Source organism: Aricia agestis, chromosome 2 (assembly GCF_905147365.1).
Source record: "Aricia agestis chromosome 2, ilAriAges1.1, whole genome shotgun sequence".
Classification (NCBI taxonomy): domain Eukaryota; kingdom Metazoa; phylum Arthropoda; class Insecta; order Lepidoptera; family Lycaenidae; genus Aricia; species Aricia agestis.
In genome coordinates, this window is record NC_056407.1 from 10,317,779 (window position 1) to 10,337,543 (window position 19,765).

The 19,765-nt window shown below is 38.1% G+C and overlaps 2 protein-coding genes and 1 long non-coding RNA gene across 3 annotated transcripts in view; all 3 read left to right on the forward strand.

Annotated features, from left to right (window-relative positions):
- Positions 1–6,864, forward strand: part of LOC121735502 (headcase protein) — a 79,340-nt gene extending 72,476 nt beyond the window's left edge. The window contains exons 3-5 of the mRNA XM_042126352.1: positions 4,634–4,822; positions 5,865–6,053; positions 6,690–6,864. Of these exons, the coding sequence (XP_041982286.1) occupies positions 4,634–4,822; positions 5,865–6,053; positions 6,690–6,860 (549 nt within the window). The 3' untranslated portion in view covers positions 6,861–6,864. The remainder of the gene's footprint in view (positions 1–4,633; positions 4,823–5,864; positions 6,054–6,689) is intronic.
- A 13-nt stretch (positions 6,865–6,877) lies between these two features.
- On the forward strand, positions 6,878–9,091 carry LOC121735513. Its single transcript, XM_042126358.1, has one exon. The coding sequence runs from the start codon at positions 6,972–6,974 to the stop codon at positions 7,260–7,262; it is 291 nt and encodes a 96-aa protein (XP_041982292.1). The 5' UTR covers positions 6,878–6,971; the 3' UTR covers positions 7,263–9,091.
- Positions 9,092–9,213: 122 nt separating this feature from the next.
- On the forward strand, positions 9,214–18,261 carry LOC121735526. Its single transcript, XR_006036873.1, has 4 exons — positions 9,214–12,712; positions 15,364–15,366; positions 17,479–17,482; positions 18,248–18,261. It is a non-coding gene; the product is annotated as an uncharacterized LOC121735526 (long non-coding RNA).
- Positions 18,262–19,765: the final 1,504 nt, after the last annotated feature.

Consider the following 19,765-nt stretch of genomic DNA (forward strand, 5'->3'; position numbering starts at 1 on the left):
TCTCTGAGAAATCTAAAAGACTTGATACGAGCTCACTACAAATTTAGAGCAAGTTATTAGGGTGTGTTTTAACTAATAATTTTAGAGATAAAATCTGAGTTAGCAACTAGTCGGTACGTTGTAGTTCATAAAACATATAACACTTAATAATTTTCCACGCGGGCAACTCGTTCAACTAGTTATCATACAAGAGAAACTAAGGTGTGCTACGGGCGCGGTGATTTTCTATGTAAGCTGTACGACAAGAAAAATGAAATAAGTCGTTACATTTAGGGTTGTAACTAGCATAGAAAAAGTCTAGATAAAACTGGCACTTTAGTTGCCCATTAGACTAACTTAGATGGATGCCTGTGCAACCTTTTGGTATACTTGTTCGGTTGTATACTTTTGCCTCGATTTTTGCTAAACTTGCCTGTTTTGCCCTTTCAGTTTTCGATTACCTGCCAACCCTAGATAAAGTTATACGTGTCATAACGAGATAAACGACCTGTTGGTGTCATGCTGAGTCGCAGACAGCAAGGACCGCGATTGCGAGACAAAGCGTGATCGGATTGACTAAATAAATAGTCTCTTTTAACTTACTCATCAATCTTGCAGCGTCGACTTGCGCCATCAGGGTACTTAGTTAAGTTGCATTCGATAGAATTGAGAGCCAAGTTAGATATCAAACACTTTTGGGACTTGATATAACGCGTAGATATCAAAGCGCCTGTGATGCTTATGCCAAGTCCCATACAAATGTTTTATCTAACTTTGGTGTCAAAACTGTTCAATGCGATTTGCCTTAGTATCCAGTTCGTCGACTCGCGGCAACGAATAAATTAGCGAAGAGGGGAAACTTCATACAAGCGTCTCGTACGCCGCACACAGATTTATAGGCGTGCATAGAAACTCTAGAAACCAACTCTGGGAATATTCAAAGCTTGTCAATTAATTCCTTTAAGACAAGTAATTTATTGCCAATTTATTAATTTTGACACAATATATACGGCTTATTGATAAAATATTCTTAAAACAAATTAATTTATTGGCAACTTCTTAATTTTGACAAATTTCCTACGCCTTCATTAATAAAATATCCCTGATTTATATTCATTACACTTCTATTAATTTAAAATTGCAAGAGCCATAATTGCTATTTGCTATAAAATAAGTAATTCTAAGAGACATGTTATAAGTGGTAAACCGTCACTAAACGCCTAAAGTTAGTGTTGGTATTTATTTTACAATTAATTATATTTTTATATATATAATTATTTATTTTACAATTATATATATTTTACAATTAATTATTATTGCTAATAGCATTAGCAATAATAATTAATTGTTAAATGCCTATTAGCAATAATAAAATTAATCGTACATGCTAAAAATACGATTGCTAATATTATCGTGCGCAGCAACAGTCTGCGATCATGATAAAAATCACGTACGCGCTGTTTCGCAACGCGGTGCTAACTGTTAATGAATTGCTATTTTTCACTCGATGCGAAATAATACACGACGCGAGCGGTGCGATGCGAACCGATAATTCACGATGCCGCATTTTTAGCAAATAGCAAAGCAATAATACTTAGCATGCTGTGACATCAAAATTAGCATGTTAATGAAATTAATAGAAAATAGCATTAATTCCCATTACTACCTAAAGTTCTACGTTTCCAAGTTGCTCAGATTCTGCTCTACCTACTCGTTACCTCACAAAACTTCGAGAACGTGACACTTAACAATTTTATTGTCACTCATTAGACCGAAGGTGGCAATGGCAGTTTTAATTAATTTGACACCTTATTACTATTAACATTGCACTTGGTATTGAAAATTAACGATTTCACGTTATATAATGTAATACATAAACATTAAACAGCTACTAAGCATAATATCGTATCTAGTACTAAGTAGTAACGCCAAATCACACAATTTTACAGAGCAAATTCTTATTCTGCAAGATAGATGCGACCGTTGCCTATTAAGTACGTCGTTATTAAAACTCTATACTAATATTATAAATGCGAAAGTATCTCTGTCTGTCTGTCTTGCTTTCACGCCGAAACTACTAAACCGATTGTAATGAAATTTTGTATACAGATAGTCTAAAGCCTGAGAAAGGACATAGGCTACTTTTTTTTACTGGAAAAAAGGGTTGTAAGGGGGTGAAAATGCGTAAATTTGTTCAAATTAAGTTAGTTCCAAAATTCATAATAGATGGTGCCTTGCGTCTCCTACATCACGCTGACGCTTGCTCAAAAGTCTTTCTATAAAAGGTGGTATCATCTTACACTTAAGTTTCGATTTTTTTCGATTGTTATTTCTTAATTACTTTATCTATGCAGTGACGTAACCTTAAACCTATCAATGATAAATAGTTTATGGGTAAAGTTGTGTAATTGGGGGGCTAAATAAGTTTTAAAAATATAAAGTTTAATTTAAATTAAAAAATGAAATATCAATTTTGTTGACATCGCGCGCTATAAACTGAAGTCCACGCGGACGAAGTCGCGGGCAACAGCTAGTTACTAAAATAAATTAAGATTTCATTGCTCAAAATATAATAATATTGTAGTCGCTGACGATTTTTACGCTACAACCGTCTTGACAAAATGTAAAATATTTTAATACGTCGATTTCAATGATACCGGATCTAATTTAAATATGATTTATTGCATTGAATGACTTCCGATTTCATTAAGATCCTGATCAATGACAATGTCTTATGCAGGATGTTTTAGAGGCGAGCTAAGAGCTTAGTCGTTTGAACAAACACATCTGACATTTAGCACTAAATGTGCTATTTACTATGCTATACTAGGTATGTACTTAGTACTTTAAATTATAGTATCCTGTTTTCGTCGACTTAAAATAATGATAAGTTAGCTTTATTTGTTATATTGTTTTATTCCAAACTAATATTATAAAGATATTATGTCTCTATATCGGCCTGTCTATTATTTATCTATAATCTATATTATTATAGATTATAGATAATGTCTGTCTCTCTGTCTGTCTCTCCACATGTAATATCTGCGGTAAAGGGCAACATCAGAATAATTTAAACCCGCTAATGTTACATCGATTTGTGAAACGGAAATTAGGGCGATTTGTTTCAATTTTGCCTAGCACTAAAACAATTTTAGGCTGTAATATTAATGATGAAACATTCGCGCCGTGCCCGGTGTTCGGTGCGACAAATCAATCACACGTGTCCCCACCAGACGGCTATTTATCAATATCAACATGTGCTACTGCTTATAAATCGATAATCGCTTTAAAATCGATTTTACTTTAATAATACAATAAGTGTTTGCTTGAATATTTCTTCTACATATATTTTCAAAGTATGGTCTAAATTTTTGTTAAAGTTGCAATTTATTCTTGAAAAAAAGTGTATACAGGCTACAGCAATACATCTAGATCTCTAGATACTTTCAAGATACTTATAAGTTATACTTTAGTTCTAAATATCTTAGTTTTTCAAAACAGCCTTCCGGTATTATTCGAAAAAAATAGAAAGTAGATACCTACTGTTATTAAAAAGGTACATAATATTTTGTAATAATTAAAGTATGAAATATTAATCGAATACGTTCGGTGTACTATCACGCCGGATGACCGTCGGCCGGGCTTGGCAGAGTGCATTTGCTGCAAATCAAACTATTTGTTGGCGGAGGCCGCGGAGGTCACTGCCCCCGCCAGTGTTCCTGGTGTCACGCCGATCTAATAATAGAATAATAGGAATTTAACACTAAAACGCTTCGGTATGCGAAATGCTCTCGCAGATTCTGCATTTGACGTTTATGACGAAACTCGTTGCTAATTAGCGTCGCTTAGATCTGGAGGAGAAATGGCAGCCACATGTTAGCCATTTGTATCATATATGTTTAAGAAATACGTAAGAGTACACGTAACAAACGGAAACACAGTTAAGCTCACCTATTCATGTTTAATTAGGTTCAAAAAGTAACTCGTCAAACTTATTATGAGCTCTCGTAAATTACTCGTACGCGAACGAATTTTGCTTACGATCGATCCGAGAAGGGCCTTTGTTTGAGTTGGAGTTCGAATTCAGCGTAATTGCCTTTCAACCTTTCATTATTCAACTTTATGCAGTCATTTACTTGGGTTATTACGTAGGGAGAGCCGCGGTGTCGTGGGTGGATGCATTAATCGTAATATGTAAATGGGGATGTTAAATATTGAAATTACGAACGTGGTTCCTCCGAGCTCCGGGCACGTGAGACACGGCTAATGTCTCAGACGGTAATGCATCGCCATATAAAACTTCATGGATGTTTGACCGAAGCAAATAAAATGAATGTTAACAATAATTCGCTTTGAGCATATCTTAAAAGTGTATCTTAATTTCAAACTTACGCTAGTAGATTTTAAAGCTTCAGTGTTACATTAGCCTTTCAATCATTATTTTTGTTACTTAATTTGTTTGGAAATACATGTAATATCAAGTCGGATAAACATCAGAGAGGAGACCATAGTTTATATTCTCTTCGGAGGAGACGTAAAACTATTTGAAAGGAGCTCCATGCTTGAGTGGAAAAAAGTTAGGAAACCCTAACTTACGAATTGCAATATTATAGAATCTAGAATGTTCTTAACAAAAATGTATTTATTGTTACAGATCGAAGACGAGGGTAACCATGGCAACGACGACACGCGCCTGTTCATCCTGTCGACGCTGGCCGGCCAGCACAAGCCGCGGGTGTCGTGTGCGCTGTGCAAGGAGACCCTGCACGTCTTCGACCGGTATCCACTGGTTGACGGCACCTTCTTCCTCAGCTCGAGGCAGCACACGAGCAGCGCGGTTGAGGTGAGTTTAAGCCCATTTGCATTTTGAACCAGTCTAGTGTTAGTCGTTTTTAAGACGAGGCAGATAACTTGATAATACAGAATTAACATGAACAAATATGCTGATATTTGTTCATGTTAATTCTTGTATTGTTTGTTAATGTCAAAGTCAAGGGATTTTTATATGCTCTATTTCTTGTTCGAAAGTGATAGAAAAACATTCAAGTGAATATTCTAATGACTGCTTTAAATCTTGCCTGAGCGACGTTTAATTTCACTTTCAAAAATAGACTCGCCAAACAACACCAGCCAAAAAACAAAACGTTTCCATGTAAACATTAGCTCGTGTAAATAGCAATTTGTTAAAATAAATAGCATTATTCCAATTTAAAATTGACAGAATTGTAGCAAAGTAAACTCAGCGCAAACTTAAATAAGATCTCGAAAAGTTTGCTCAAACGTACAGAATAACATGATCGTCCCTCGCGAGGCTGTAACTTGTCGACTGGCGTTGTTTACTCACAGAATTACGACATAGATGTGAGCACTCGGATACTTACGTGTTTGTTTGACGTTTGAATTAGCATGTCCCCTCCTCTTACCTGCAGGTGACTTATATTTAAAGGATTATGTTTCAACAGAGGTCGTTAGCACTAATATGCTTAGGTTTTAATAGAGGCGGATATCATTCTATTTATTGGTTGTATCATTTTTCTTGTGTATTGGGTGCTTTCAGCAGATTTTATAACTGGCTTCGATATAACTGTAGGCTCCTAAACATAACAGTTATGTCTACAAATTGCTTCAACGACATCTTTTCTAAAGCAAGCTTACTCTGAACAAGCTTTTAGGAATCTAATAATTCCGAAATTTCGTAAGCCTTACGTTCTGGGCATAATTATATTCAGACTCAAAAAGACCAGATCAAATAACTCTTCCTGCTCCTTTCGATTCAAGAATAGAATAAAATAATTAATTGCATAAATGTGGTATAAAAAGTTCTTGCAATATTATGGGTACATACATGGATCCAACAATTCTAAGTAATTTATCTGCATATTCAGGTGAAAGTGGAGGGTCGCACGCAGTACCTGACGTGCGTGTGTATGGGCTGCCTGGAGCGCTGCGACCCCGAGCGCACCATCCGCTGCCGGTTCTGCGGACAGAAGTGGGACGGCTCCTCGCTCGTGCTGGGCACCATGTATTCCTACGACATCTTCATGGCCACGCCCTGCTGTGCTGAGCGGCTCAAGGTGACTATTACAGTACTCTCAGGGTTTATGTGTATATACCCAACCAAAAAGCCGTCCGTTATCTGTGTAGATAGGCTTTTTGGTTGGGTTATGACAAGTTTTTTTGTCTGTGGTCTTATTGGCAATATGTACTGGGCTTGATATAACCAGGCATTAATAGCACGAATGAGTTTGGATTGTGAGGTGGCGGATCTAAGGACTCACAGAATCACTTATACGTGGGAGCCATGCTTCGGCACGAATGAGCCGGCTCGACCGGAGAAATACCACGTTCTCACAGAAAACCGGCGTGAAACAGCGCTTGCGCTGTGTTTCGCCGAGTGAGTGAGTTTACCGGAGGCCCAATCCCCCACCCTATTCCCTTCCCTACCCTCCCCTATTACCCTATTCCCTCTTAAAGGCCGGCAACGCACCTGTAGCTCTTCTGATGCTGCGAGTGTCCATGGGCGACGGAAGTTGCTTTCCATCAGGTGACCCGTTTGCTCGTTTGCCCCCCATATATTATTTAAAAAAAAAAAACAGGCATTCAGTTCACATTGCACTGACTTTAGTGCACTTATCTTTTAAAATATTAACTTATACTGTTTGAGTCGTGTTTGCTTAACCATCATACTGACCGCGTTTCTTTTCCCCCAGTGCAACAACTGCTACAAGCCGCTGCTGCACCCGCACCAGCGGCTGAACTACTCGGACTACTCGCACCCGGTGACGTGCCCGCACTGCCGCGTGCTCGACACGCACTTCGTCAAGCCGCTGTCGTACTGCTTCACGAAACGGGCGTTCCCGCTGTTCCAGCAGTGGCCATAACAATCGGCGGTGCCGGGGCACTCCCCCGGCACCCCCCCCGACTGGGCCCCCGCGCCGTCGCCCCCGCGGCGCGCGTCTCCCCCGGCCCTCCGCCCCGTGGTGAACACGAGCATGGCGTCCCGAGCTCCCGAGCCGGTCGAGGACGCGTCGAAATTCCTGAGCCCCGCGCTGACTAGTATCACCGAGTCGCTGTCGCTGCTCGGCCTGAGCCCCGAGACGCTGGCGATGAGCCTGGGCGAGTCGCTGGCGGAGCGCTACCTGGCGACTCTGCGGCCGAAGCCGGCGGCGGTGGAGCGCGCGCCGCCCACGCCTTGCGGAGCGCTGCGCCGCGCGCCCGCCGCGGACGCCAACCTGCAGCTCTTCTCCAACGACTTCATCGACTATCTCAACCAGCTCGCGTAATCGTGCTCGTGCAACTACTGTGGCGTTTTGGACTCTCGCGACCTCCGTCGAGGCGCTAGGAATAATTTTTGTTAAAATTAAGTTGGTATTATTGAAAATAATTTTATGCATCGGTTTAGATCGTCCTATTGATTTTATTTTAATTTTATTCTGCACTTTGTTGTTTAAAATAGATGTTGTTTTTATCGAAAGTAACGTTTAGTAGTTAGACGCCCGGAACTGCATTTTTTTATGTTTCGATTCGATCGTGAATGTCCTTTAGAAGGAGACCAGATTTTTTTAAAATTCTACCTACGGTTTTCAGTGATACTGATTTTGTACCCTATGCAATAGGGGTATTCAAGTGGTGTGTTATTTAGTTCAATTTAGTTTATTAGTTATGTTTTATTTTAGCAAAATTTTTAACTAAACTTAAGTGTTATACAATATTTTTTTGTAAGTTTATGCTAATCTTTTTTCACCCACCAGAATGGCACTCACATCCGGCAAAGGACATGCATTGCCATGTTTGTTTTTTCATGATTTATCTTACATTATATTCGTCACTTAATTATGGTAGTGGTTTTAATTATAAGCGATTGCTGTGTCACCAATAATTAGCGTTTCAATAGCTATTATCTTTATTGTAGTCTTACGAATGCATTCAAATTGTTTTGTTTTTTTTTTCATTATTCGTTCAGTGATCAGCGGACTCGGTGTTAAGACAACTCGCGTGTATATTTTGGAACCGTGCCATATCAAGAAAAAATTTGGACAGAATCATGACCGTTTATCACTGATAGCATTTATGGAGCATACTGTTTTTGTTTATTCATTAACGTTTCGGCTAAATATAATTTAGGTTAAGGATTTTCTTATAATTATCATAAATGTCTATTTATTTATAAGAATCGCTTTAACATTTGTAAGCGTATAAGTGATGCACATTTACTCATTAAAATATTTAACGTTAACGTTTTAGGTAAGGTTTTTGATACATTTGATACTTACTACGAAGTGATTAAAAGTGATAAAATAATGCTAGCGCGTGTTTCGAAAGACCAAGTGGTGCGGATAGGTAGGCTTGAGGCTGCACACTACGTTTACATAGACGACATTTTTCTGCTAAAATATTGTGTGCAAAATGAAATAGCAATATAGTAAACGTTAATATTGGCAGTCTAAAGCATGTACAAACAAAGGCGCATAAAAGCAGAAATAGCGCCGTTATAATATAGGAAATATGTTTCCACACATTTTGCTGAAATTCTCTTTGGAGAGGAACTGCTTATGATAATCAAAACACCAATGCATGAAAATGAACATATATAAACGTAGTGTGGCAGTAATTAATGTTACGTGATAACGGTGGACGTACGTTCACTTTAGGCAATAATTCTAGAAAGACTTTAAAACATTTTATAGGTGAAAATTTTTGCATTCTTCTAAAAAAAATTAACTGCCATTTACCTTTTAGTGAACTAAAGTGGTTTATTCAATGTTTGCCCCCTAGATTTTAAATTTTCAACCCCTATTATTAAGGCGGGTTTAAAAATCTAGGAATTGAGCTCGAAATAGAATGCTTCGGTTTTTAGCTAACGACTCCTGTCGTTTGAACTTAGTGTTGGACTGAGTACGGCGTTGCTCGTATGTTGCGTAGTTTTAGACTTCATCACGTATCACGTAGCTCATCACGTCTATCACGTCTATCACGTAGGTCATCACGTCTATCACGTAAGTCATCACGTTCTATCACGTAAGTCATCACGCTATCATCCGCATCACAGCACTTCTTCATTTCATCTGGCACAGTCTGAGTGGAGGCATACTGGTAAACTATCACAAATATAATAAGAAAAAAAAAATGCTGTCATTTTGGCTCTTGGGCTTTTTATATCAAACGAAAAATTTTGCAGATTATATAACGTTTATCTACATTCTAATTTCTACATGATAAAAAATTATAATAAGGGCCTATATCACCACTTCCTCATAAGTGCTGGATAGCCTATCCACCACTTATGTTGACAGATATGGAGAATCCGTCAAAAAGTTGTGGATAAGCCTATCCGGCAATTTATCAGGAAGTGGAAAACAGACCCTAAGTATTTTTATTGCAATTTAATAACTTGGTTTTATTAGCGTATAAGATTTAATTAAAACTTATAAAAAAAATAAAAATTAAGGCCTAATGCATAAAAATATTAGTACTTGTACTAGTCTATTTTAGTCTTCAATATTTAAATTTAGAATAAATTTTGTTTTTTTTCCTGATAGTTGCCAGTATGCCGTGTGTGGTTGCAAGTGTTGATACCTCTCTAAAAGTTTTTAAAATTCGTAATCCCCGCTTAATTATTTTAAGATTAAATCTATTATAAACTACCTTATTATAGCACTATAGTATTGTAAATAATGCGGTCTCTACACACAGATGCTTACAAAACAAAGTTTATTGACATATATTGCATATTCGTAGTTAAGCAGTCAATCGATAGTACATAATAACAACAATATCAAAGAACCCTAATTATTTTCTGCCGCCCGCAATGCCGTCTCATATGTTAAACGATTTTAATTTTATCGAAGTTTGCTCGTTCGAATATAGAATTATATTTAAAAGTTAAATATACATTTTAATGAGTGTATCGCATAAAAATATTTGAAAAAAAAATTACAAAAAAAATTTAACGAGCTGTTGTTGGTATATTTAGGAAAATATTAAAAAATGAACCAGATCATCTGATGGTGGCCATGTACAAAGAGAGTGAGGCGGCATTACAGGCGGCGCTTAGACTCAGATTATAGAATCATAATGTTTAATAGTCAATACAGAGGCATCTAGAGATGTATATAGGACGTCACGCGCGGCCCCTCCGGTACAAATCCAAAGTAACGATTTATTGGAACAAAAATTCAGAGTTTACAGAGGTCCTCCTATGATATACGTCGTAAATATTTTATTAAAGATCTTTTAACATTACCTCTTTAGATTTGTAATAGAAAATTATAGTAGAAGGCTCCTAAATTCGCGAGAAGTATTTTCAGTTCCAACAGAGTATCGGAAAGCGACTGTACAAAACTGGTTTCTCGAAGGTTTCTTAAAAAACTTTTGTCTACTCTACAATTATTTAGGTGTATTAGATTTAAAACCTTTTGGGTTCCTCCTCTACCTACTCGTACTTTGTAGTTCTTCCCCCTTCTAGAAAAGCTACTGTTAGATCTTACCGAAGTAGAATTCAAGCTAAAGGTTGTATAGGAGTAAGTGAGCAGTAGCCCCACAGCAGATCATTATCGTAAGATGTGTTTTATTATTCATATTTTAGTCACTTAGTTATTTGTTCAGTTTGAATAAATGTACACTAACGTTGCAAACTTCCTAGTTTATTTGCAAATATTTGTTAAATTTTTGTAATTAATGACAATTTATTTAGACACCTACATTCAAATGTGTACATGTTGAATTTGTTGTGGTGTAATTTAGTGAATTGCTTAAAAGTACAAACAAACAATTTGTTACTTTTGCAAATTTTATAAATCGAATGCATATAAAGTGACAGTGATCTATATAATCTTTACGTAATAGTTACTGTAAATCCTAATATAGGGCGGGATCGTTTCACCTCACAAAAGTGACCCATCCGTTATTTTTAAACTTAGTTTTTCGTTGGTAAATTTAGGAGCAAAAGTTGTTACTTATTATAAAACTATATCTTTATCGGTTTACGCGTGCATTTCTACTCGTATTTTATCGGATACTATAGAATAGATCAGTAGAGCACGCAGTTCGTAGGTACCCGACCCGGCGACTCAGCCGTACTGAGTCTCGTCTCGCTTTCCAACCTAGTGTAGTTACTTCCAGTAGTTCTCATATAGAATCTTAGATTTTATTTAACTATAAAGTGTGAATGAGAAGTATGCGTGGTCATAACCTAACTTTAGTCATCGTTTTTCGTATTTTAATCTCGCGCCGAGCGTCGGCGCAGGGCCGATAAACCGTGTACATTCTGGTCATAGGCGGCGCCCCGGGCGTTCCATAAGAAACTTCAATTTTAATTAAATATTACGAATGCACTCTCCGATGATAAGTACCCCTGCCCCTAGTGACACTATCATTAACATAGTATTAAGGCGCGAGCACGCTGGATTCCAGTCGTGTCTTTAGGCCAGTCGTGTCGCGCACTATGCTTAAATTGGTCGTAAGCTTCTTATCATAAAATTGTCTTCATTAATGTCTCTGATAGAAGTCCCAAAATTGTGATATGATATAAGACTTCGGTCGCCCGAACGTAGCTAGTTAGACTGTTTTTTAATAACGGTGTTATGAATATTTGAAAATTCGTCAATTCCTTTGCAAATACCGTGCGACTCTATGCAGCTGACGTCTATGATTTCGCGACTGAAAAGACTGAAAATAAATCGTATATTTTTGGGATAGAATTCTAAGGAACTTAGAGTATAGTGTTTCTCGTTTGTGCGTGACCAAGTCCATGTCTACATAAATACCTCGATGTCAAATAAGAGTGAAACAAAACTTGAGCACTAAAAATCAAAATCTGTGAATCGAATTGTTCGTTAATCCGAATTGAAATGGTAAATCAGATGTCATTTCTGGAACCATCTGTTCGACCGACGACTCGGGGACCTTGAACGATCTCTATTGGTTTAATTGAGTTCGAGAACAAGCGAATATGAAATTGAATCTAATTATCGAAGCGATTAAGACCCGGCGAAGGGTGCGATCGATGAATCTGGGTTTCACTTTTATTTGACTACCCCCCATTCTCCCCGGCGCATAGAGTCCGCGACAGCTCAAACTCCAAACACATTGGCTGATTCTAGTATACGGCTGTTATTGGTTAGTGAAAGATCAATGTGTTAATTATATTTTGATACTCGATGTTTTCTACACTAACGTAGATGTATTAATCTTTTGTATTAACTTTTCTAGTTAGGCTCCCCGGCGCTCCATCGCGCAGCATCGTTTCGCGTCATTTTCACGTAACGTCTGTACGTAGTGTCAGATAATCGGGCGCGGTGGAGCGTGCGAAGTGATATTACGTCGTGAATGTCTTCGCGAGCGGAGACGGAAAGAATTTCGCGATCCGTCTTCGTAGTTTCCACGGCACATGAAAATTGTAAGACGGCAAAATTGGTGATAATCCTACGAATTGGTTAACGATAATAATTAAGTTATTGCATGGCAATTAGAGTAACGTGATGCGCGGGGTGTATCAGGGTATGAGTGTCATAACTTGTAACTAACGTTAACTTTTGTACTTTCGTAACGGTAACGAGTAATTTAGAGGTAAAGTTTTTTCTATTAATATAAAATTCGTAATTAATCAATTTTTTTACTGGATATGTAGATGTAGTATTTTTATAAGGGCGAGATAAGCTCGCGAGTACGTGTATCACAGCGATAATAGTTATTGTATACGACCACCTCGGCCCGTCGTCGAGGAGTCGTCCGCGTCGCCGGGACGGACCCGACGCGACGAGGACCGCTCCTCGACGGGTATCGGGGCTCGGTCCATTATGTTAAGGCTAGGTTTATCTTACCTGTCGTGCGTTTCTGATGACATACTTTTATATTGTTCTCTTCGATCGGTCTACCTGTTTGCATTTTACTTTACACTTATTTTTAATCGAGATACGACTTTGCGTTTGCATCCTCGCTATTAATCCCGATTCGTATGTTTGGATGTGTGAATTAGTCGTGTACTGTAACTCGCGTCGCGCCGCGCGTCTCGCGTGCTTTCGCGCGACGTGTTCTAGTATTTACTACGAAGATCTCTCGTTTACTTACAATTTTTCTGGAATAAGGTGAGCGCGGATGGAAACGTGTCGGAAGCGGTAACGTAACGCCAATCGATGTAAGATTAAAGGGTAAGTGTTCGCGATACTAAAGTCATTTAAAAGTATACATTATTAGATTAGAAGTAACTTATACCATTGAGAAAATGATATTATTTATTAAGTACTTCGATACGTTTCGACTTTCGAGTATATTTTTGTAGTGCGGTCGACGCGGAAGGAATTGGCACACGCGGTGTTTATAGCGGTTAAGGTATAAGAGTATAAAGATTTATGATAAGGAAAAGTTCCATTTGTAACAATTTTTTAAGAAAAGAAAATGCTATTGATTTATCATGGCGACGAACGTTGTATTGTCTATTTTGTAATGTTGGGAAGTGCTGAGCTAGTGTTTAAGGTTGTTTCAGAAAATTGTAATAAAACTAAGGAGATAAAAACGTGTTATATTTTATACGGATCTTGATATTACCCGTCCGAGCGCGCGACGGCGCGGGCGGCGGGTCCTGTGTTACTTCACGAGTAGGATGTAAGTTTACTCTTTAAAAGAGTTCGCAGGTAGTAGTTTTAGTAGGCTTAGTGTTTTTTATACTGGCTTGATGTTGTGGCATTATAATTAATATGATATCGAAGAAATCAGACCTCCCGAACGAGCGGCCGACGATCAATAGCAGAATGTGTAGTGGGTACACGGGGACATTTCGTTCGTTTAGTTGAGAAGCGGGCAGCACTCCTGCGTGATCCTTACCAAAGCGTCGCTGTTCGCAAGCATATCATTTTAATAATTATGACAACGCATAGATACGTTTTTTGGTACAAAATTTAGCCAAGTTTTATTCTATTCGATTTATATTGTTAGAGAATCCGGGTCGTGCCGGGGGCGACGGGCGCTGCCGCGTCTAGTCGATACTGTGGCGGCGTCGCGCGAAGCAGCCCGCGCGTCGCCTCGCTGGCTGCACGTCAATCTGTACTTCGGTTATTTAGCAGAATTATATTATTGTCTAGTATTTCCGATTATGTTACGTTTTATATTGCTTATATTATATATTATGGATACGATGTTCATTAAGTATTTAATTCATTCGATGAGAACCTAGTCGATTCTCTATGATATCACATCTCCCAAAGTACAAATTCCTTGTTGTTTAGTCCAATTTTGTTTAACTGTTATTGACTGGAAATTATTTTAGAGAGTTCACCTCTATAGGTCTCGTGCGTGTACGAGGGGACCTTCTTGGTTGGATTCGATCGTCTTTGTCCGGCCGTCGGAACGCAAGGTGTATACAACTCTACATCGGGCCGACGGTCGCGGACAGGGACGATCCTTAGATAACGTAGTTCAAATAGATCCACGATTCGCTGAAATGAGCTGTTCTGCCGCGGCAATAAATACATTATTTATAGAAAACCTTTCTTTTAGTTGAAGTTAGAATAATTTTAATACTTTACCTGTATTTAGTTAGTGCACAATTAACCCGACTTACTTTGTATTCAGAATTATTTTCGTTTTGCGCATTGGATGTTGCTTTGTGAACTGTATCGAGTTCACGACAGTTACTTTTATTTACTACAATTTTGTTATACGTAATCGCCTACTACACATTATCTAAATGAAAGCTAATTAATACTTAAAATATATTTCAAAATGACACTATACCTACGATAAATACAATGAAACCTTTATAAAAATATAATAAAAAATATAAAAATACTCATTTGTTTTCTTTAACGTGCCTCTTCCTTTAGCTCTATCATATATGGTTGGAGCAACTGATTACCAACAAATCTGAAGAAATAACCAATATAAGTAATTATAAATATTGATTTAATCTTAATACAGAAATGCTGAAACTTTTACCAATAGCCCTGGATTTTGAAGCACATTCTACTATGCTAAAATCGAGCAGTTTCGAGTGAGATAGAGCATACGACACTGGTTTCATGCTCCCTGAACATGAAATGGCAGTTTAAAATGTCACCTTTATTCTGCTAGAAAACAAATGCTGCCATTGTTGTTAGGCATTGCACATTAAGCTAATATTATTTAGAAATGCTGTAAAAATAATGAAAGTAGCAAAGTGCGAGTCGGAATAAACAAGAAGTACTAAATATCTCTATCGTTGTGTCCTCTTAGTTTAGTGCCATGTCTCTCGACTCTGAGTACGTGGGTCCGATTCCCGCTTAAAAACCAAGATGTTGCGTGCCATTGGATAATATGCATGCACTCTGGCCATGAATGTGACTGCTTGTTCGATGGACCGACCATTTGAAGGAGGCGGGCATAGGATGGATGAGGGCTGACCATATGAAGATTGTTGGCGCTCATTGGGGGGCATTACGTTCAGCAGCAGTAGGTATGGAATGATGATGATGAAGTCTATTCCAGAAAGTTCGCTCAGGTCAAGCACCCAGCACCCACTTTGGCGTAGCTGCTAGCTATTGGCTATCATAGTCAATAATTCATACTCGCCAATGTGGTTATGCAAAGTAGCGCACGCCACGGTAATATTTATGAATTTATCATCTTTTACGAGCGGCTGGACGCCGGTCGTCTGACCTTATAAGATGCAGGACATGGAAAATGTATGATAGGGTGATGTTACCCAGTTGTTAGCCCAGCGTATTCCACGTTTCATGCGTACTGTAAAAAAAATCTTCAGAGGCAGATGGCGGATCTACTTACGTTATTTTGTCTGATTATGTTTGATTGATTCGACACAACCCGTCCAAATAATGTAGGCCTGTCATCTTCCTATGAATCAATTTCTCTGAAAGTTTCTTTTAAAATTACTTAGGGTACCCTATACCAGAGGCGTGTTTAAAGTTATGGTTATAGTTAAGGCTAGCTTTAACCTTAACTTTGACCGGAGAAATTGACAGATGTCTGTTGCGTTTATTTTTTTATTCAAGCTACAGGTAACGGGATTGAGAGTATATTTTTTTTATTATCAGTAAAAATCGACAGGAAAAATATTTCTTATAACAACACAGTACATTTTCACGAAAAAATGTCGACTTAAGTAGGTATGAGCGGTTATAGTTATAGTTAAATATGGCGTCCTTAACCAGAGATTTGACATTTCGCACTGTAGTTATAGTTAAAGTTATAGTTTAAGTTACAGTTATAGTTAAAGTTAGTTGGTGCAACCTAAATTGTTAAGATGAAAATAACCAGCACCGCGGAATCGTACTTAAACTTCTTCTAAGTAAGTAACTCCACGTCTGCAGACGTTGCGGTCTCTTCTTTACTCACATTTAAATGTTACATAGCAATTAGCCATAACAAGGATGTTGATTTTCGCTAAGATATATTATACGCTTATCAAAAGATGTTTATCCATCTAATGTGAACATTAACCAAGCTGGCTTACGTTCAGTCGGCTAATAAATATAACAACCTAACGCTTACGTAAGTAATGGTACCTCTTAAACGTCTGGTGGATACGCACCCTTACCAAAGGATTAAATTGAGGTACAGCCTGACTGATAACGATTCGTTGTATACCTAGATAATATAGTTCACTAATTGCGTGTAGGCAATAGTTTTATTAAATCTTGTGCGACTATTTAACAGGCGTTTTTATTTTTATGTGTATATACGTGGGAGAGCCATGCTTCGGCACGAATGGGCCGGCTCGACCGGAGAAATACCACGTTCTCACAGAAAACCGGCGTGAAACAGCGCTTGCGCTGTGTTTCGCCGAGTGAGTGAGTTTACCGGAGGCCCAATCCCCTAGTTTGTATTACGGGCTTTCATTTTGGTCAATTAGAGGTACTTGCGGCTACTTTTAACAAGGCAACCCAACATTAATCCATTCTATACGTTCTAAAGATTATTTTAAAATATATTTGATCGAAAAAAACGATTTCTGCCGGATTTTACGGTCAGATCCAATACTATTAATATTGAGCCGTAACAAAAAGTAAATAACAGGTGCTCGTTCTGACACCTATTTGTGGTAGGTAAATAATACTATACCTACTGATAGATATGGCCACATTTTTCACACGTTTACTGTTTTGTAACATTATAATTTATAACTATACGACGTAATTTCGTGCAATATCTAACTATAAAGTAAAGTAAGTCGCTGTCAGTGCAACTTCAAGTTTTAGAGATTTCTTGAAGTAGGTACTCGAAGGATTTACTTTGCAGCCAATCCTACCTACACAGAAGGGATAGCGACAAGCAATAAGCATCTTGATAGCAATAACATTAAGACGTACAAAAAATTGTTATGTTTTAGCAGGACAGCTAAGTTAGATAAGAACCGTAGTATTCGTGTCTTCATAAGTTTGACAAGAACCTTTTCACCACGGTCAAGAAAGGTGACGGTAATTTTTCTTATTTTTGTATCTCTCTAGGGCATGAAAGTAGAGGCTTTGCCCATGGCACATCAATAAAACCCAATATAATTTGTAGTAGCATGGTGTGTGGCATGTTAATTTTCATGAATAACTGATTGGCGCCTGTCTATCCGTAGGCAAACTATTTATAAAACGTTAAATACATTTTATACGAAGAATTTAAGAAAGTTAATAATAAGGGATTAAGATTGAGTATCACAATAATTGTTATAGATGGATGATGCTCATTTCTTCGTTCGCGTTGAAATTTGTATTTCCCTCAATGTTGGTACCGTACTTAAATTCTATAATTTAAGTACCATCGAGGAAATTGGTTGGTTTCCTCGATGGTATTGGTTGGTAGACCTGTTTAATCTAATATAATATAAAAATGAGTCGGGTTTTCCTTCCTGCCCCCGTAGACAAGTGGCAAAACGCTAACGCTAACGCTAGCGCTACAAAATGTATGGATTTGACATTAGTATTCGCTAGCGAAGCGATGATTTATGTCAAATCGCATACATTTTGTAGCGCTAGCGTTAGCGTTAGCGCATTGCCACTTGTCTATAGGCCATTACGCTATAACTCCAGAACGCACGAACCGATTTCCACGGTTTTGCATACGTTGGAAAGGTGACGGGCTCCGTGAGGTTTATAGCAAAAAAATCACAGAAAACTTCAAGAGAAAAGCAGGAAAACAGGCAAAACAAACAAATCTATATTATATAAAACTCAAAGGTGACTGACTGATTGACATAGTGCTCTATCAACGCACAGCCCAAACCACTGGACGGATCGGGCTGAAATTTGGCATGCAGGTAGATGTTATGACGTAGGCATCCGCTAAGAAAGGATTTTGATAAATTCCAACCCCGAGAGGTTCAAATAAGGGATGAAAGTTTGTATATAATAATACTTCTTAACGCGAGCGAAGCCGGGGGCAAAAGCTCGTATAATATATAGTGTACATTATGTACTGTAAGTATAGGTTAGTATACATTTATTTTGAGCTTAGGTTTATTTTGTTCCGTAGCCTTAACATATCGTATACTTTTTATCGTGAGTCTTGAGTCTATCCCGTTGCTCAATTCATTTAAATCGTTTTATCACTTAAAAACAATAGTTTCACTTAATTAGAAGTGGTAAAAGTAATATTTTCACCAATTTAGAACTGGTAAAGAAGAGACAGATTTTCGCATTCCTAATATTAGTGTAGATTAATCACGTTTATAGCTGTCTGCGTGTGACAAGTGCTGAGAAATAAATTCCCACCAAAATACTTTATAAAACAGTGGTCCTCAACCTTTTTTACAGGCGCCACAAACGCGTTTTGATCTTGGCGTAGCGGGCCGTACCAACCAAAACTTTTTAGGGCTATAAGATGAAAATTAGCGATTAAAGAGTGACAAAATTTTCATGACTTTCGCGACATACACTATTTTGCTGGTGGGGGTGAAATTCTGAATGGTTTAACTACACGCGGGCCACTGAAAAAGTCCCGGCCCGCGGGCCGCAGGTTGGGGATAGCGGTCATAAACGGTCGGTCGTTAACATCCTCGATAGTGACTTGAGACACGATTAATGGGCTCTAATAACTGTGCACTTAATTAAAATTTTATGAAAACTCTCAGTGATAATACTTCGCTATTAAACTTCAGTGATAATAATTTTACGACGTCACTCGAAGATAATTTAATAGACGTAAACGTTTTAAACATCTAATAAATATTTTTCTAATTAACAATCCGTACTTCCATACTTATATTATTATAAATGCGAAAGTGTGTATTACTGTCTTTTTTTTTGAAAATCAGGGGGCAAACGAGCAAACGGGTCACCTGATGGAAAGCAACTTCCGTCGCCCATGGACACTCGCAGCATCAGAAATGCTGCGTTGCCGGCCTTTCAAGAGAGAATAGGGTAATAGGGGAGAGTAGGGAAATGAATAGGGTAGGGGTTGGGCCTCCGGTAAACTCACTCACTCGGCGAAACACAGCGCAAGCGCTGTTTCACGCTGGTTTTCTGTGAGAACGTGGTATTTCTCCGGTCGAGCCGGCCCATTCGTGCCGAAGCATGGCTCTCCCACGTCTGTTACCTGGATGGAGATGGAGAATGGAGATACTCCCGGGCAAGGACATAGGACACTGTTTAACTTTATCCCGAAAACTACCGTACATTTTACGGGATAAAGTTAAACAGTATACTTCCATGCGATAAACGTATTGTCGTAACGGAAATGCGGGCGTCATCTAACTAGTTATTAATAACTAGATAACGATTATAAAATAATTATTACGATAAATTTTCCATTATTACGTTCGTTTTTAAAGGAATTTGTATAGCGTGGGAACCGTAAATATTGAAAA

What these genes read in the sequence shown, in the direction of transcription:
- LOC121735513 (XM_042126358.1), top strand. Translation starts at nt 6,972, where the DNA reads ATGGCGTCCCGAGCTCCCGAGCCGGTCGAGGACGCGTCGAAATTCCTG.